Source organism: Durio zibethinus, chromosome 1, assembly GCF_047325235.1.
Source record: "Durio zibethinus cultivar Kanyao isolate XHJ-2024 chromosome 1, ASM4732523v1, whole genome shotgun sequence".
In the NCBI taxonomy this organism is placed as follows: Eukaryota; Viridiplantae; Streptophyta; class Magnoliopsida; order Malvales; family Malvaceae; genus Durio; species Durio zibethinus.
In genome coordinates, this window is record NC_143162.1 from 10,403,443 (window position 1) to 10,420,058 (window position 16,616).

The 16,616-nt window shown below is 34.8% G+C and overlaps 1 protein-coding gene and 1 pseudogene across 3 annotated transcripts; one reads left to right on the forward strand and one right to left on the reverse strand.

Annotated features, from left to right (window-relative positions):
* Window positions 1-1,285: 1,285 nt before the first annotated feature.
* On the forward strand, window positions 1,286-3,688 carry LOC111312102 (aldose reductase-like; annotated as a pseudogene). Its single transcript, XR_016343219.1, has 7 exons — window positions 1,286-1,429; window positions 1,931-2,005; window positions 2,304-2,392; window positions 2,503-2,709; window positions 2,792-2,863; window positions 2,934-3,176; window positions 3,295-3,688. The product of XR_016343219.1 is annotated as an aldose reductase-like (transcript).
* A 319-nt stretch (window positions 3,689-4,007) lies between these two features.
* Window positions 4,008-16,514, reverse strand: LOC111312101 (putative protein phosphatase 2C 65). 2 transcript variants are annotated; one of them, XM_089763112.1, is made up of 6 exons: window positions 15,338-16,514; window positions 12,991-13,428; window positions 11,671-12,039; window positions 11,452-11,569; window positions 11,084-11,307; window positions 4,008-5,407 (listed from the first exon to the last, which is right to left on the reverse strand). In XM_089763112.1, the coding sequence occupies exons 2-6, from the start codon at window positions 13,210-13,212 to the stop codon at window positions 5,009-5,011; spliced, it is 1,332 nt and encodes a 443-aa protein (XP_089619238.1). In that variant the 5' UTR covers window positions 13,213-13,428; window positions 15,338-16,514; the 3' UTR covers window positions 4,008-5,008. The 2 variants fall into 2 exon arrangements, with proteins under 2 accessions (XP_089619238.1, XP_089619239.1); XM_089763113.1 differs by having other exon boundaries at window positions 11,671-12,320.
* Window positions 16,515-16,616: the final 102 nt, after the last annotated feature.

A 16,616-nucleotide genomic window follows, 5' to 3' on the forward strand; every position in this document is an offset into this window, starting at 1 on the left:
TGGGGCATGAGTTGAAATTAGCTTGTAAAGCAAGCGCATCATCCCCCTAGAAACAAGGGCGTTGCTAGAATGAGTGTAGGAGAATGTCATGGTTTACAAGCTAGTCTAGGCCTAGGAGTTTTCTCCAAGTCAAGTAGCAGTTCAAGTTCTAGTGGGATAGAGTTTGACAGCCAACGGGATTGGCCCTGAGGCGCACTGGAGGTTCAAGTTACAGGGAACCAACCCAGAACAATGGTACGGGCAGTGATCAAGATTCTAGAGGTTCAGGGAAATTGTTTAAGTTCGACAGGTTTGAGCCAAGCTCAGGGGTGAACACTGGTGAGTGATGCACGGGCACCCAATCAGACCTAGATGGGAGCACTGATAATCGAAGTGCAAGCGCACGGTTAGGCCCAGGTGCACTTGAACATAGTCTTGGGAGGATCAGATTTAGGGGGCTTTGAGAAGACCTGATGCTCAGCATGATTTCAACAAGTCACAGATTGTGCAGCAACACCAAATCCCCTAGAATCAAGGATTGTCTCTCATTTCCAAGAATCAAGGGATTGTAATATCTATCGTTTATGAATGTATCTCAAACACTAAATGTAAAAGGGGCTCCGCTATAAATAGAGAATCCCCCACTCTCATGTACACACAGACCGGAACTATTGAATAATAACATCCTTACTCTTGGCTTAAACTTTTATGTTGTTCTTTTGTTAGCATTTCTTCAAGCACTTCTTGTGTCTTTTCGTTTTGCAGCATATTAGGTGGCCAAACCCCACAATCTAGAATGTTGGTGCACCGCGGAAGAGTTCATCCCTATATTTTGGATCCACACGAGTCTGGAGCTTCGAGTCTGGAGCTTAAGTCTCCATCCGTGATAGTAAGCCATAGCAAACTAAATTTTGATTTGGTTTATATCAGAAGATGGTTTGGGCTTTTACTGAGGAGGCTGAACATGCCACCCTCTCTGGCCTGTTAACATTTCTTGGATCAACAAGTTTCCAGTCCAACCTGTCAACCCACCACCGAGTCGCTTCTGGAAAAGTTACAATGACATTTTAATAAGTTCAATGCTAACAAGGACAATAGAAAAGGATAGAATTTTAAACAAAAATGATGAAGGCAAAGGCTAATCGCTAACGTGGCATAGCCAACCAATCCATAAATTGGACACGCCAGCTCTCAAATGTCAGGACGTGTCTTAACATGCATGCAGACATGTACCCCTTAGCCCCTATCTATATTTTTGTTCATATATGGGTTTATAGCTACATGCAACTAGAAGAAGCAGAAGAAAATGGCCAAGCCAACTTTTACACCACAGGATCAAAAGACAGAGTCTTTCGGGCTGCTGAGTGGCCACACCATCCCTGCAGTTGGGTTGGGCACTTGGAGATCTGGTTCTCTGGCCGTCAACTCTGTCTTCACTGCAATTGTGGAGGTAATGCTTCTCTTTATTTTTTGTATCAAGTTTCAGTACATTTGAAACTGCAGTTTCATAATTTATCTCTAGGGTCCAAACCCCCAACATTGACAGCGCAAATAGTCTACAAACTGGTAATGACTATGGCCCACGGGCCTGTCTAGGCCGAGAATGAATCGGGCTTTAGACTCACCCTATCATAACTTGAAAGTTCACGCTTAAAAATATGGGTTTTTAATTTTAAATAGTTTTTTTCCTTGCTAATTCTGGTTGCTTCAATATTACATCGATGTTATTAACTAATATGCTCTAGTTGTTATTTTGCATATGATACCGCAGCTTGATAAATACTAACTCTGATCGTGAAATCTTTAATCATGGCTGCAGTCTGGTTATAGACACATAGATGCAGCCTGGGAGTAAGGAGTTCAAGAAGACGCCTCTTCTCTTTTTCGAAGACCCATTTGCACATCGTATCCCAACAAGCAAATCTCTTTAAAATTTTCTTTCTTCTCTCAGGTTGGCCATGCAATCAAGGCAGCAATACACGCAGGGCTTAAGAGAAGGGATTTTTTTGGTTACATCCAAGATATGGTAATATTTTGTTTGACTGTTACGTTTTAAGTATACTCTTAGGGGCATTATGTTTTTAGGTCTAAGTCCGAGGATATATAGTGCTAGGCAGCTGTGTTCTGGGTGGGGTATTTCTTCTGATAGGATCTTTAGAGGCTAGCAAAGTACTTTTTTTTTTTTTCCATGCTCGATCTATTCTGGTGGATGTTAATCTGTTTATCCTTTGTTGCTGGCTTGCTGCTGTGAAAGTGCTTGTCTGTCTGCTTTTGGGCTCAGCTTGCTTTCTCTTTTACTGAAGAGAGTTTGTGGTAAAATATAGGTGCACAGACTTGTGTCCTGGAAGGGTTCGACCTGCCTTGAAAGAATACCCTTCAAGAACTCCAACTTGAATATCTTGATCTTTATCTGGTAATTTAATTTGTCCCTTGGCGTTTTTTATTTTCCATCATAAGACAATATTGTAGCTCTTGCTAGAAGTTGAAATTCATGAACCTTCAAAGTATGTTCCCCTGTTGCAGATACACTGGCCATTCTGCCTTACAGATGGAACCAGCAGGCCTCCCAAGGCTTCAGATATATAGGACTTCGACATTGAAGGGGTTTGGAGAGAAATGGAAAAGCTTGTCAAGGAAAATCTTGTTAGACACATTGGTGTTTGCAATTTTACTTGGAAAAAGCTGAATAAGCTGCTGGGCTTTGCTGAAATTATGCCCTCTGTATGCCAGGTATTTTGTATCCTGTTAGCAACCTAACATATAGAGGAATAGCTCACAAGGACCATAATTCTTCTGGCGATTTTGGCCCCAGATAGAAATGCATCCAGGATGGAGAAATGATAAAATGTTAGAGGCTTGCAAGAAGAATGGCATACATGTCACTGTAAGTTTAAAATATTTGGCCTCTACCATTGATACTAAGGTGTCTATTTATGAGTTGAGTTAAACTGCAGGCATACTCACCACTTGGTTCACCGCAAGGAGGTAGAGATCTTATACTTGATCAGAAGGTTGAAAGAATCGCAAAGAAGCTGAACAAAACCCCGGGTTAGATGCTTGTAAAATGGGCCCTGCAAAGGAGAACTAGTGTCATCCCTAAATCAAGCAACCCTGACAGAATCAAGGAAAACATCAAGATCTTTGGATGGCAACTTCCAGAAGAGGATTTCCAAGCTCTTTGTAACGTCCCAGATCAGGTATTCAGTTTCTCTGCTTCCTAGCTACCAACCTTTTTGTTTTTTTGTTGCATATCCAAAAAAAAAAAAAAATCTTTGTAACTAAAAAGGTTGTGCACCTGATGGGTTTGTGGGGCAGAAACGAGTGCTAGATGGGGTTGAATTGTTTGTGAACAAGAATGTAGGGCCTTTCAGTAGCGTGGCTGATGTATGGGATCATGAAGATTAATCCTTTTTAGTGAATGCAGAAGTCCATCAATTATTGCTTCTATGCGTTGTAACGGGTAGCTATAAGAAGTCTTGTTTCCTAGATGTCTACTACTGCAATTTGCAGTCCGATGTGTCTAAATGTTTACAATGAAAACTTTGCTAGAAAATTCAAATATCAGCTATGGTGACAGTTAAAAATCTGCGTTGATCACTGTAATTGAGCAGATAATAGCTTTTCAAGCTCTGGTCACGTATTCTTTGATCTTAAGTTCTAAGTTAAAAGAATGTTGGCCCATTATACATATTTAGAAATTCAATTGGGTTTGATGCATTGCAAATTTGGTAAATGCACCAAAATGCCACGTTTTATTAATTACTAAATTTAAAATTAGTTCTCAAAAATAAATATTCTTAAATTTTAAATATTTAATGAATTTTAAATATTTGATGTACTAATTAAATTTTAAATATTTAATGAATCGATATTTGATGTATTGTATGATATTTTATAACAAAAAATTAATTTTAAATATATTTTTAAGATTATGTGTATTTGATTTTTGGGGTTTAAAATTCATTATTCATGTTCATTGTAGCTTAAAGTTGCAAGAGAATAATAGGATTAGGATAGAACTTATGCTAGTTTAGCGTGGGAAAAAATTTGGATTGGAAAAAATGCAGTAAGAAGAGTGATTAATTAAAAGCATTTAGTATAAAAATGTTGTGGGTAATTGAAATATTTAAAAATATATTTATAAAAAAAATAGAATATTAGTAATTGAAGCATACATTTCACTAAAAAAAATTTTTTTTTTGTCAATGAAGAGATATCAGAATTGTATGCTCCGTTTCGTACAATGAGAAAGCTTTATCATGATTTTGTTAAAAGTCATATTATCTTGAGATCTCTTGGCTGATGTATGATTTAGAATCAATATTTTTTGGTCTCAATGAAGACACATGGGTATGGACAACCTTTGATTGAATTGTTTAAGAAAATTCCAAATGACATATAGCTGTTTTAACAGTTTCCTTAAATAAGAAAGCACCAATGATACAGGACTGAGACTCTAGACTTTCTCGGAACATGGTTGGGTGGATTAGGGTATACATGTATCACAAATCACGCATCTAATGGAATTTTGAAGAACAATCTACATGCATATTAGATGATGTTGATTGCTGGGCACTGAAGTAAGTTGATGAGTGGGTCAATTTTCAAGTTAATCGAAAGGGTGCTTTGAGTGCAACAGCCTCTCTAGAATACATGCAACATTAATAAATGGCGGCCTGTTTATGTTGGGTTAGCTCAGGTGGAGATTGAAGAGGAGCGTGGAGCTGGTCGGAAGTTATTTTACGATTGGAGAATTTTGTTAATGACTAAATTTTACTGAGATGGAGATGTAAAATGATCCCCCATTCTAAATTTATAAAAGAAAGAAAAATGATGATGATATGATCCATGAAACAACATGAATGCAATTGGGTTTAAGAAATCCACTCAAATTCATGTACAACATCGTCAGACAAAAGTGGAAGAGTTGGCGTTCAATATTTCATCAAATGAATCAGACTATTATAAATGGAAATCGAAGCGGATGGGTCTATATTTTTTTCTTCCCTCTGCAAAATCATTTAGATTATCATTTAGCTTCAGTTCCTCCAAAATCACTAGATGTTTTCCTGCCAAGCCGATCAGAACTCTTCACTCTATTTAATTCATCAAGGGCCTTTGGGTCCACGGTTATATCGCAATTTATAACAGTCTCGCCTTCATCAGTTTTCTTGCCTTTGCAAATGTTAGAATCTGCAACGTCTAGATGACTTCCTCTGTGTTGGCTCACATCAGTCAAGGATCTTGATAATAATGGTCGTTTCTTCAGGAACAAGCATACGACTGCACAATCATCAACCTTGGAACCTGGATACTTACTTCTCCACGCTTGAACAGCATAATAAACCAAAACTTTAGCTGCCATGGATTGTTTCTTTACTGAAGCAACTATTCGTATGACCTCATTATTCGATAGCACATCCCATACCTGCAAAATTTTATGTCATAAATTTACACAAGTTATCTTATAAGCAAGAAGTCAAGTGACAGGCTAAATTCGTAATTAATTCTTGTTAACGAGTGTGGGAGGGTTTTGGAGTGAGGAATCAGTTTTGTTAAACAAACAGTTGTATTAAGCTTTTCCATACAACCTTCTGCTTGCTAGAAGGATACCCTCCTTAGAACAAAACTATCATTTTCAATCATTAATTTACTGCTCATGCAATCTTATGCTGTTTATGTTAGGAAAATAGGGTCCAGTCCCATGTAAGTGGTTTTGGACCAAATAAAGGTCATGGGCCTTGATCTTTTATTTTACACAGAGCCCTAGCTACTTAATAAAAAAAGAGGTGGGATTGTTTTAGGTGTGTGTCGAAAACCAAACAGAGAAAGAAGAAAAGCCAAGAAAAGCAGAGAGAGAAAAAGGAGAAGGGAGAGTTGGTTAAATGGAAGTCGATTCGTGGTCCGATTGAGTTGGAACCTTGTCAGGAGTTTTATGATTCAGAGTTCTACATTCTGAATAGTGAAGATCAGGTTTGAAGCTCTCTAGGAACAAATCCAGGGTGTATTTGTTGAGTCACTTATTTGGTGAGATTTCTCCAATTGTTTATCTAGTTGTTGATTAGCTCTAGTTTTAGCTAGAAAAGAACTTTGTATAACTATTATTTGATAGTGAAGATTTTTCTGGTGGCCTGTGGTTTTTTTTCCTCTACACTAGAGGGTTTTTCACATAAATCTTGGTGTGCTTTATTTTTCCTGCGTATTTGATTATTGATTGTTGTTTATTGCTTCTGTATTGTTGTGATTATTGCTTCAGGCGCAACAAGTGATATCAGAGCGAGGGTTATTTTGAGACATCGATACAGAAGCAACCCAGGATAAAAGTAAATTCTGTTTGGGATCATGGAGGGTGATACAAGTTCCATGATAAAATTGACAGCTCGAATTATTCAATTTGGAAGCCTATGATAGAGGATCATCTATACTGCAAAGATTTGTATGAGCCAGTATTGGGTGATTCGGCTAAACCAACAGATATGAAAGATGAAAGCTGGAAGAAGCTAGGTAGAAAGACGTTGGCTACAATCAGAAAATGGGTTGATATCAGCGTGTTCCATCATGTAACGCATGAGTCAGATGCTCACATTGTTTGAAAAGAATTGATAGCATTGTATGAGAGAAAAACAGGTATGAATAAAGTTATGCTTGTTAAAAAGCTTGCAACTTTATAGTACATGGATGACGATCTGTTACAAAGCACTTAAGTGATTTTTAAGATATATTTAATTGGATGACTACTATGAAGCTTAAAATGGATAATGAAATGAAGGCATTATTTTTTTTGGGTTCATTGTCAGACAGCTGAAATACTCTAGTTGTGATTGTTCTTAATTCAGCTCCTGATTATAAGGTGACATTGGAGATGGCAAAGGACAGTATGCTTAATGAAGAAGCAAGGCGAAAAGATGTAGACCCTGGGAATCAAGCTCTGGTTACAAAAAACAGGGGTAGAAACATCGACAGAGGTCAGGACCCAAAAGGCCATGGTAAATCTAAACATAGATCTAAGTTTAGAGGTAAAGTGAAGTGTTTCTATTGTGGTAAGGCAAGTCATATAAAATGAAATTGTAAAATCTTAAAGCAAGAGCGAAAAGATGAGAAAGGTAAGAGTTCAGATGATGGCAATGTTGCAGTAGTGAATTCAGATAGTGATTCGGTTACTTTGATTTGTACACATGGTGATTGTAATCATGTTAGTGATCCCGGTATTGAGTGGATAGTTGACACATGAGTGGCATATCATTGTGTTCCTAAGAGAGAGTTGTTTACAACTTGCAAAGTAAGAGACTTTGGTTGTACCAAAATAGGAAACAAGAGCGTGTCACAGATTATTGGGATTGATGATATTGTTGTACAAACTAGTACCGACTGCATGTTGACTTTAAGGGATGTCAGACACATTTCAGATATGAGAATGAACTTGCTTATTATTAATGTCCTTGATAAGAAGGGATATGAAAGCCGACAAAAGAATGGACAGTGAAAGCTTCTCAAAGGATCTATGGTAGTTGCAATGAGAAAACTATGCTGCACAATGTATAAGACATGGATGCAATTGAACGGTAACCAGATAAATATCGTTAAAAATGATGCTTCAGTAAACTTGTGGTACAGGAGGCTGGCACACATGAGTGAAAAAGGGTTACAGGTTTTGGCAAGGCAGTCTCTCATTCCCTTGACCAAAGGTATGTCTCTCGATTCATGTGATTATTGTTTGTTTGGTAAGCATCATAGAGTTTCTTTTTGTAAAAGTTCTCAGAGAAAAGAAAATAGATTGAAATTAATTTATTCTGACGTATGTGGTCCTATTGAAGTTGAGTCATTAGGTGGTAGCAGATATTTTGTTACTTTTATTGATAATGCTTCACGTAAGACTTGGGTGTATATGTTGAAATACAAAAGTTAGGTACTACAGTATTTTCAAAAATTTTATGCCATGGTTGAAAGGATGACAGGGTTACCCTTGAAGTGTATTCAAACTGATAATAGTGGGGAATACACATCTAAAAGCTTTGAAGAGTATTGCTCAAAGCATAAGATCAGGTATGAGAGGACAGAACCTGGAACACCGTAACATAATGGTATAGCTAAAAGAATGAATCGCACCATTATGAAAAAAGTCAGATGTATGTTGAGGATGGCAAAATTATCAAAATCATTCTGGGGTGAAACAGTCAACACAGCTTGTTATTTACTTAACAGGTCACCATCAGTTCCTTTGGGCTTTGACATTCCAGAAAGAGTGTGGACAGAAAAAGATACTTCATACTCTCATTTGAAAGTTTTTGGGTGTAAAACATTCATGCATGTGTCGAAAGAGCAGAGATCAAAACTTGACAGTAAAATCACACAATGTGTGTTTGTAAGATATGGTGATGAAAAATTTGGTTACAGGGTATGAGATCCAGTAAAGAGAAAGACAGTCAGAAGCAGAGATGTGATTTTCATGAAAAAGAAATCATAGCAGACTTTGAGAAAAATGAGAAGACTACACGAGTTACTGTTGAGTGTGATGTTTCAACACCGATAGGGATTCCACAGGAAAGAGCCACATATGGTGAAAATGAGCAAGAAACAGAACTTGGAGATATGAATGAGCCAGCCACAGTTGGTGATGAGCCAGATGATATTAGTTTTGAGCAGGGGGAGCAATCCTCTCTACCTAAGAGTGTTGAGCAGGGAGAGCTACCTTCGGCATCAAGTGATGTAGAGTCTCAGCCCAGGAGATCTACTAGAGAGCGCAGGTTATCTACCAAGTATCCAAGTTCATATTTTATTTTAGTTACCAGTGAAAGGGAGCCAGAAAGCTTCCAAAATGTGCAGGCTACTCCGGATAGAGAGCACTAGTTAAAAGTAATGAAAGAAGAGATGGAGTCATTACGAAAGAATAGTACTTATGATCTTGTTAAACTTTTAACAGGAAAAAGGCCATTAAAGAATAAATGGTTGTTCAAGTTCAAAAAAGATGGTGACAAACTAGTGAGGTACAAAGCTCGATTGGTAGTAAAAGGTTTTTCTCAGAAACCAGGCATCGATTTTGATGAGATTTTTGCTCCAGTTGTAAAAATGAGTTCTATTTGAGTGGTACTGGGATTGACAGCTAGTTTGATTTTGAACTTGAGCAACTTGATGTTAAAACTGTATTTTTGCATGGTGATTTACAGGAAGACATTTATATGAATCAGCCTAAGGGTTTTGAAGTGAAAGGGAAAGAGCACTTAGTTTGTAAATTAAAAAAAAGCTTGTATGGCTTGAAACAAGCTTCGTAACAGTGGTACAAGAAGTTTGATTCTTTTATGGTGAGTCATAGCTATAAAAGAACAGTAACGGATTCTTGTGTGTATGTTAAACAATTTCCTAATGATAACTTCATTATCCTATTACTATATGTTGATGATATGTTGATTATAGGACAAGATGCTAGTATGTTTGCAAGTTGAAAGAACAATTGTCTAAGTCTTTTGATATGAAAGATTTAGGTCCAGCAAAGTAGATTCTTAGTATGGACATTATCCGGGATAGGAGAGCTGGAAAGCTATGGTTGTCACAAGAAAAGTATGTTAAACGAGTGTTTGGTAGATTCAACATGCAACATGCTAAATCAGTTAGCAGTTCACTTGTCAACCATTTTCATCTAAGTAAGAAATCTTGTCCAGTGTCTAAGGAAGAGCAACTAACTATGTCTAGTATTCCTTATTCTTCTGCAGTCGGTTCTTTAATATATCTTATGGTTTGTACAAGGCCTGACATTGCTCATGCAGTTGGTGTAGTGAGCAGATTTCTTTCTAATCCAGGAAAGGTTCACTAGGAAGCAGTGAAATGAATTTTTAGATATTTGAGGGGTACCTCAAAAATGTGCTTGACTTATGGAGTTTCACAACCAGTTCTAGAAGGGTTTACTGATGCTGACATGGCAGGCGATCTTGATAGTAAGAAATCTACTTCAGGGTATTTGTTCACTTTTACAGGAGGAGCTGTATCTTGGCAATCTAAGTTACAGAAGTGTGTTGCTTTATCAACTACAGAGGCTGAGTATATTGCAACAATCGAAGCATGTAAAGAAATGCTTTGGATGAAACGTTTTCTTCTTAAATTGGGGTTGAATCAGAAAGAGTATGTGGTATTTTTGTGATAGCCATAGTGCTTTAGATTTGAGTAAGAATACCATGTACCATGCTAGAACAAAGCACATTGATGTTAGATATCATTGGTTACGTTCAGTGATTGAAGAACAGCAGATGCTATTGAAAAAAGTCCATACTGATAAGAATGTAGCAGATATGTTGACTAAGATACTTCTCAGGAAAAAGCTTGAGCTTTGCAATAACTTGGCCGGAATGAGTTCCCTGGCCAAGGTAAGTTTCAAATGAAACTGCTATGGTGATGAATCTCCTCCTAATGGGGCTGGAGGGAGAGATTGTTAGAAAAATGGGGTCCAATCCCATGTAAGTGGTTTTGGACTAAGTAAAGGCCATGGGCCTTAATCTTTTATTTTACACAGAGCCCTAGCTATTTAATAAAAAAAGAGGTGGGGTTGTTTTAGGTGTGTGTCGAAAACCAAGCAGAGAAAGAAGAAAAGCAAGGAAAAGCAGAGAGAGAAAAAAGAGAAGGGAGAGTTGGTTGAACGGAAGTCGATTCGTGGTCCGATTGAGTTAAAACCTTGTCAGGAGGTTTATGATTCAGAGTTCTACATCTGAATGGAGAAGATTGGGTTTGAAGCTCTCTAGGAACAAATCCAGTGTGTATTTGTTGAGTCACTTATTTGGTGAGATTTCTCTAATTGTTGATTAGCTCTAGTTTTAGCTAGAGAAGAACTTTGTATAACTATTATTTGATAGTAAAAATTTTTCTGGTGGTCCATGATTTTTTTCCCTCTACACTGGAGGGTTTTTCACGTAAATCTTGATGTGCTTTATTTTTCTTGTGTATTTGATTATTGATTGTTGTCTATTGCTTCTGTATTATTGTGATTATTGTGATTATTGTGATTATTGCTTCAGGTGCAACAATTTATACCTAAAGATCCATTTAAGTATCAAAGAAATGCTAATAAAAAAATTTTATTTCTCTAACAGCATATATCTGTCAAAATCTGCTCTCTTACCCCATCAGTTGCCAACACCACAAATTCATCTTTGCTTGTAAGCCTTCTATAAGAAACTTCAGGAATTGAGCTAAGACCATGATCCTTCAGGCAGAAATCCCCAAAAGCCCTTGCCATAGCTAGACCAGGGCAATCTTGATTGGGCATCCATACTCTTGGCACATTTGGTTCTTCATCTATTGCAAAGACCCTGCCACTGCACTTTCGGATTCTGTCCGCTTCACCTAAGTCACACCAGAGGAGAATTCAGAAAAAGAAATAACAAAGGAGGAAACACATACGTAAACACACAAAAGAGAGCACGGTAACATTTATTAGATGTATGATTTCATAGGCAATGTGAAATGAATAGAAGAAAAAATACCCACTTGGTATACTAGGTTTCAAGTCAACCGTGAGTTGGATAGGAACGAGTTGATTTTCATTGTCGCTAGTGCAAAGAATCGCACGAGAGTCCCCCAAGTTTGAAATTATCAAGTGTTCATCCTGAAAATGTCATAAGAAAAAAAAAATTAAGAAATACTACTTCAATCTACACTATCTACCAACAAGCTCTAATTTCATGCGAGCTGGAGTTCATGGTATACCTGCTTAACAATAGTTACACCTGTCGTGCCACTGCAGTAACTATCAAGAGACTCTTCCAAGCTAAGATTTTCATCCGATTCTTTGAAGGCTTTAATCAAACTTGCCTCCCAAGAAGAACAGATCTCTTTGTGACTGCTATCCTTCTTGTCAGTGTCTTTAATAATACCACTGTTATCAGTTTTACCATAACTTTTTCCAGCACCAACAGCTACGTCATTTTCTTTGCAGCCGTTAGGATGGGACATTTTGATGACTGAAGAAAGCTTGAAGGGCAAGGTGTCACATACATAGCGTGCAACCTTGTGACCAGACGGACCATGACCATCAAATACACCGCAGAAGAACACATTCTTCTCACCCATAAAGTTCTGGATCAATTTTAGTTTCATGCATTGAATAATTAACCCATAATTTTTGGACTACAACCCACATAAACATCAAATACAGCATTGCCAAAGAAATGAAGCATGTGCAGGTAGGTGGGTCAGAAGAAATATGCCTGCCTGACCTAGAAAATTGATATACAAATTTGTTTACAAACTATCATGTTGATAAATTAAGCTCCCACAAAAAGGGGTCTTCCTCCATCCACTATCCCATTGACAATCTTGTATCAAATTCTTCTCTAGTCCTGATCAGTCCTTTAGAGCTGACAGAGTAACATCTAACGTCAACCACTCATAATTAACTTGATAATTTAATTTTCTTGGAAAATGTTGCTCTTGGTCAGAGCAAGGTGTTTTTAATTTTTACCAACTGTAATGATATAGTTAGCACCTGAATTTTTGAATAATCAATAGGTAAAGAAATATTAAATATTGAAGAAATGATGATTAATTGAATTCCATTCTACAGAACATGACAACTCCAACAACATTAAAAAGAGAAAATAGAAAGAATCTGACATCACTGTCATGCAAACAAAATAAAAACGGTCAAGAAATTTTCTCACAGCGTCAGACGAAAAATTATGCAATATTTTCAGATAGAAGATAAAATCAAGTGTATAAATGTAGGTGCATAAAAAGCAGGAGACGATCACCAAACGTGTTAATACATACCAAATTTAACATTAAAATGTTCTCAAATCATCCAAACCTTGGAAAATCTAATGCACATTGCAAAAGCAGAAGAAAACCATAAATGAGTATCCCATGTTAGATAAAAAGTTTTTCATTACGATCTGAAGGACCTCGAAAGGTATAAAAACAATAAGGAATAAAATGTAATAGATAGAGAGAAGAAACGATAATAAATTTGGCAAGCTATATATTGATATTTGAATTGTGAATTAATCAACATGGCAATAAGAAAGTCACCTCCCGAACGGTCATGGCATCCTGATTGATCCCTTTTTTTCCCTTGCGGGTGTACATAGATGTGAAGGAAGAGGATCCCTGCAATCTCACAATGGCTCCACCATGTTCAATAGTGGTAAGATCCTTCTCATGTCCCTCCTCTTCTTTCTCCACCAAATTATCGTCATCGTGGCGTGAGCGTCTACCTTTGTACTTGACTTGTGCAGAACAGCAGGCACCCATGCTTAGTGGGTGTATCCAAGGCAAAAAAGATTAACCACCAAGGTACCCCCACCAAAAGGGTACGTACAGACGCCTGATGTTTTCCGAAAAAACCAAGCCCCAAAATGGAGAAGTAATGGTACCGGCAGGGACCCAAGAGGCTAAAAATTCAAATGCATGGAGAGCCAAAGGAGCAGAACTCAAGGCCATGATTTTAACGGATATTATATAAAAGGCCTGGTTAAAGAAAAAAAAAAAACAGCTTTTGTTATTTAGAGGGCAAAAGAGATGAGTGTACGAAGGGTGAGCCACTCATGACTTACGGCACATATCTTTTGCAACTATAAATATAGTAAGGAAAATACAAATAACGATATCAAAAAATTTTTAAAAAATGCAACTAACTAATTTTGGAATTTTAAGAATGAAAATACGGCATGCTCCTTGTCTGTTTCCTTTGAAATTTTAGTTTATTTGATTATTTCCACGTATGGAATCTTCCATTCAGATTTCTTTTCGCTCAATCTCCTTTATGATTAAAGTTTCGTTTATTACATAAAAAATAATTTTTATATTTTTAAGTATTTGTTTAATAAAAAATTAATTAATCAATGAAAAATAACTATTTGATTAAGAGAAAATAAGATAATTTTTTTGAAAATTATATTCCTTTTTAGAAGGGTAAGATAATTTTTGAAAAATAATTATTTATAAATAAAATTATTTATCAATATGTTTGAGTATAATTTTTATCAAATTGGATTTTGTACATGATTTTTTAAGTCAAATTTAATTTGACTCAATCAAAAATATTATTATATTAATAAATAATATTTTTATTTTATTTTACTCAAATAATTAAAATATTTAATATTAAATGTCTTTTAATATTTTAATTTTAAATATTTTTATAATTTTACTCAAATAAAATTTTAAAATATTGTTTGAACTTGATTTGATTTGACTTTAAATATTATTATATTAATAAAAATATTTTGTTTAATTTTAATTAAAAATTAAAATATTAACATTAAAAGTCTTTTGATATTTCAATTTTAAATATTTTATTTTATATATTATTAAACATAAATATTTTTAATATTTCAATAATAAATAGTATTGTATTATTATTTTAATAATAAATAATAATATTTTTATTATTTTAATAATTAATGTTAAATAATATAATAACATTATTTTCTTAATATGAATATTTTAAATAATTTTTTTATTATTTTTAGTTTAAAATATATAATTTTATATTTTTATTTATTAAGGTATTTATGTTACTATTTTAATAACAAATATAAATAAATAATATTTTTGCTATGATTTAATAATAGATACTTTCAACATATAGAATATAAAAATTTTACTAATAAATATTACTATTTTAATATTAATAACAATAATATTTGAAGAATAGTAATACTATTTTAAATATTTTAAAATATTAATATAAAGAATAATAAATACTTTTATTTTATGTATTTTTATATTAATATAATATTTTAATATCAAAATTATTATTAAATACAATTATTATTAAATATTAATAATTTTAAAATACTTTAATAAAAATAATTTTTAATATTTTAATACTTATATTAATATTATTTGAAAAAAAAAGACTTTCAAGAAAATAATCGAATAACAAAAAACATTTTTCATTAACTCATTCAAATAATAAAAAATCTTTACTTTTTCAAAAATTGTAAATTTTTTTTAAAAAATATTTTTTTGAAAATCAATTTCAACAAAATAAACGAAACTTAAATTATCTTCCATCTCCATTTCTATCTCTTTTTTTTTTTAACTGTTAAATATTAGTAAATTAAAAATAGATAGGTTTCCAGTTGCAGCATATTCTTTTCATACAAATACAAATTAATAAGTTTCGAAAATTTTTAACCGTACGTAAAATATATTTGTATAAGATAGAAAGTACACACAGTCGTAGCAGCATGTTATCTAAAGATGCTAGTCATTCATGGCAGTTGTTATATCCCACCCTACAATCTTGTTTAAAGCTTGGGAAATTTGCTACATATATATGCTCTGTGAGTTAGAAGAAGTAACTAAGGAATAACTATATTTTATTATTATATATAGAACTGTTAGTTACGAATGGAGCTTTGAGAATTACTATGCCACTTGCCATGGATCGGTACTTCCAAGCTCCATCAATCAGCCAGCAAGCATCCGGATTTCTCCAAATCCCTCTCTTCTCTTGTATAGGTCGGTTTCAGAGTAAGCAACCTCCTGAAATCAATGTAGTTACTCTAAAATGGGATGTCAAACTGAAATAATAAGGTCCACCACACGAGAGATACCTAACCCCGCATCTTCTCGACAGCTACCTCCAAAGAGGCAAACACTAATGTGGGCTTACCCATAAACCACAACTTAAAGCCACCCTCACACCTAAAATCCAAAATATGCCTCCTCCCAAGACTTAATCTTCTTTCTTTTTTTTTTTTTGGATAAATGAAAGAGTTTTCATGCAACAGAAGCAGGATTAATCTGCTACTAAAACAAAAGAACGGTTCCACATCATTTTATTTAACCCAATTATTTCCCACCAAAGCCTAATTAATTTCACTGCATCTTAGCCACATGCTGATTACTTTGAATAAGTCATACACATCTTTCATACTTTTCTTTAAGCTTGAAAATCTACACCAATGGTCTTCAGCATCTTGGCCTAGTGGCCAAGAAAGCCTTATGAAGACACAAGGCCAGGGTTCAACCCCAGCCTCCCCCTCTCCCCCCTTGAAACCGAAAAAAAAAAAATCTACACCAATGTGACTTCGGTCATTCAAAACCAAAAATGGATGAAATTTACCATTCAAAATTAACAGCTGTGCTTCATGTACTGATCTACTCTTATCTTTGATTGTACATTTCATGCATCTAACTTTTACAACTAAAAGCTTATAGACATTCATTGATATCACATTCAGGAATTTTTTTTTAAAATTAAAAACTATGCTGAAATAATATAATGCTGTGCACCACAATTAAAAGAAAAATATATATTTATATAAAATTAGACTTCAAAGGATTATCAAAGGCTTTGAATTGATGAAAAGGAACTGAACTCCCAAGATATTCAGGCCATGTCCATAGAAAAGATCTTCTCCACCAGCAAACTATTTTTTGCTACCCATAGACTATGCTACACTCTAACATGTAATGTGAGAAGAAAACGTTTCATGCTGCTTATGAATAATTTGTGAGCAAGTAGAGATGAATGATTAAAATATAGTAAAAGTTTCTAAATGAACATTGTCCAATGCCCAAAACTTTAATGCAACTCAATCTCTAGAAATCAACTGCCAGCTTCTAAACGTACTAAAATAGCATAAACTAAATCATATAACACATGTCATGCTATTATACATATGTCAGAAAGAGATTCTGTC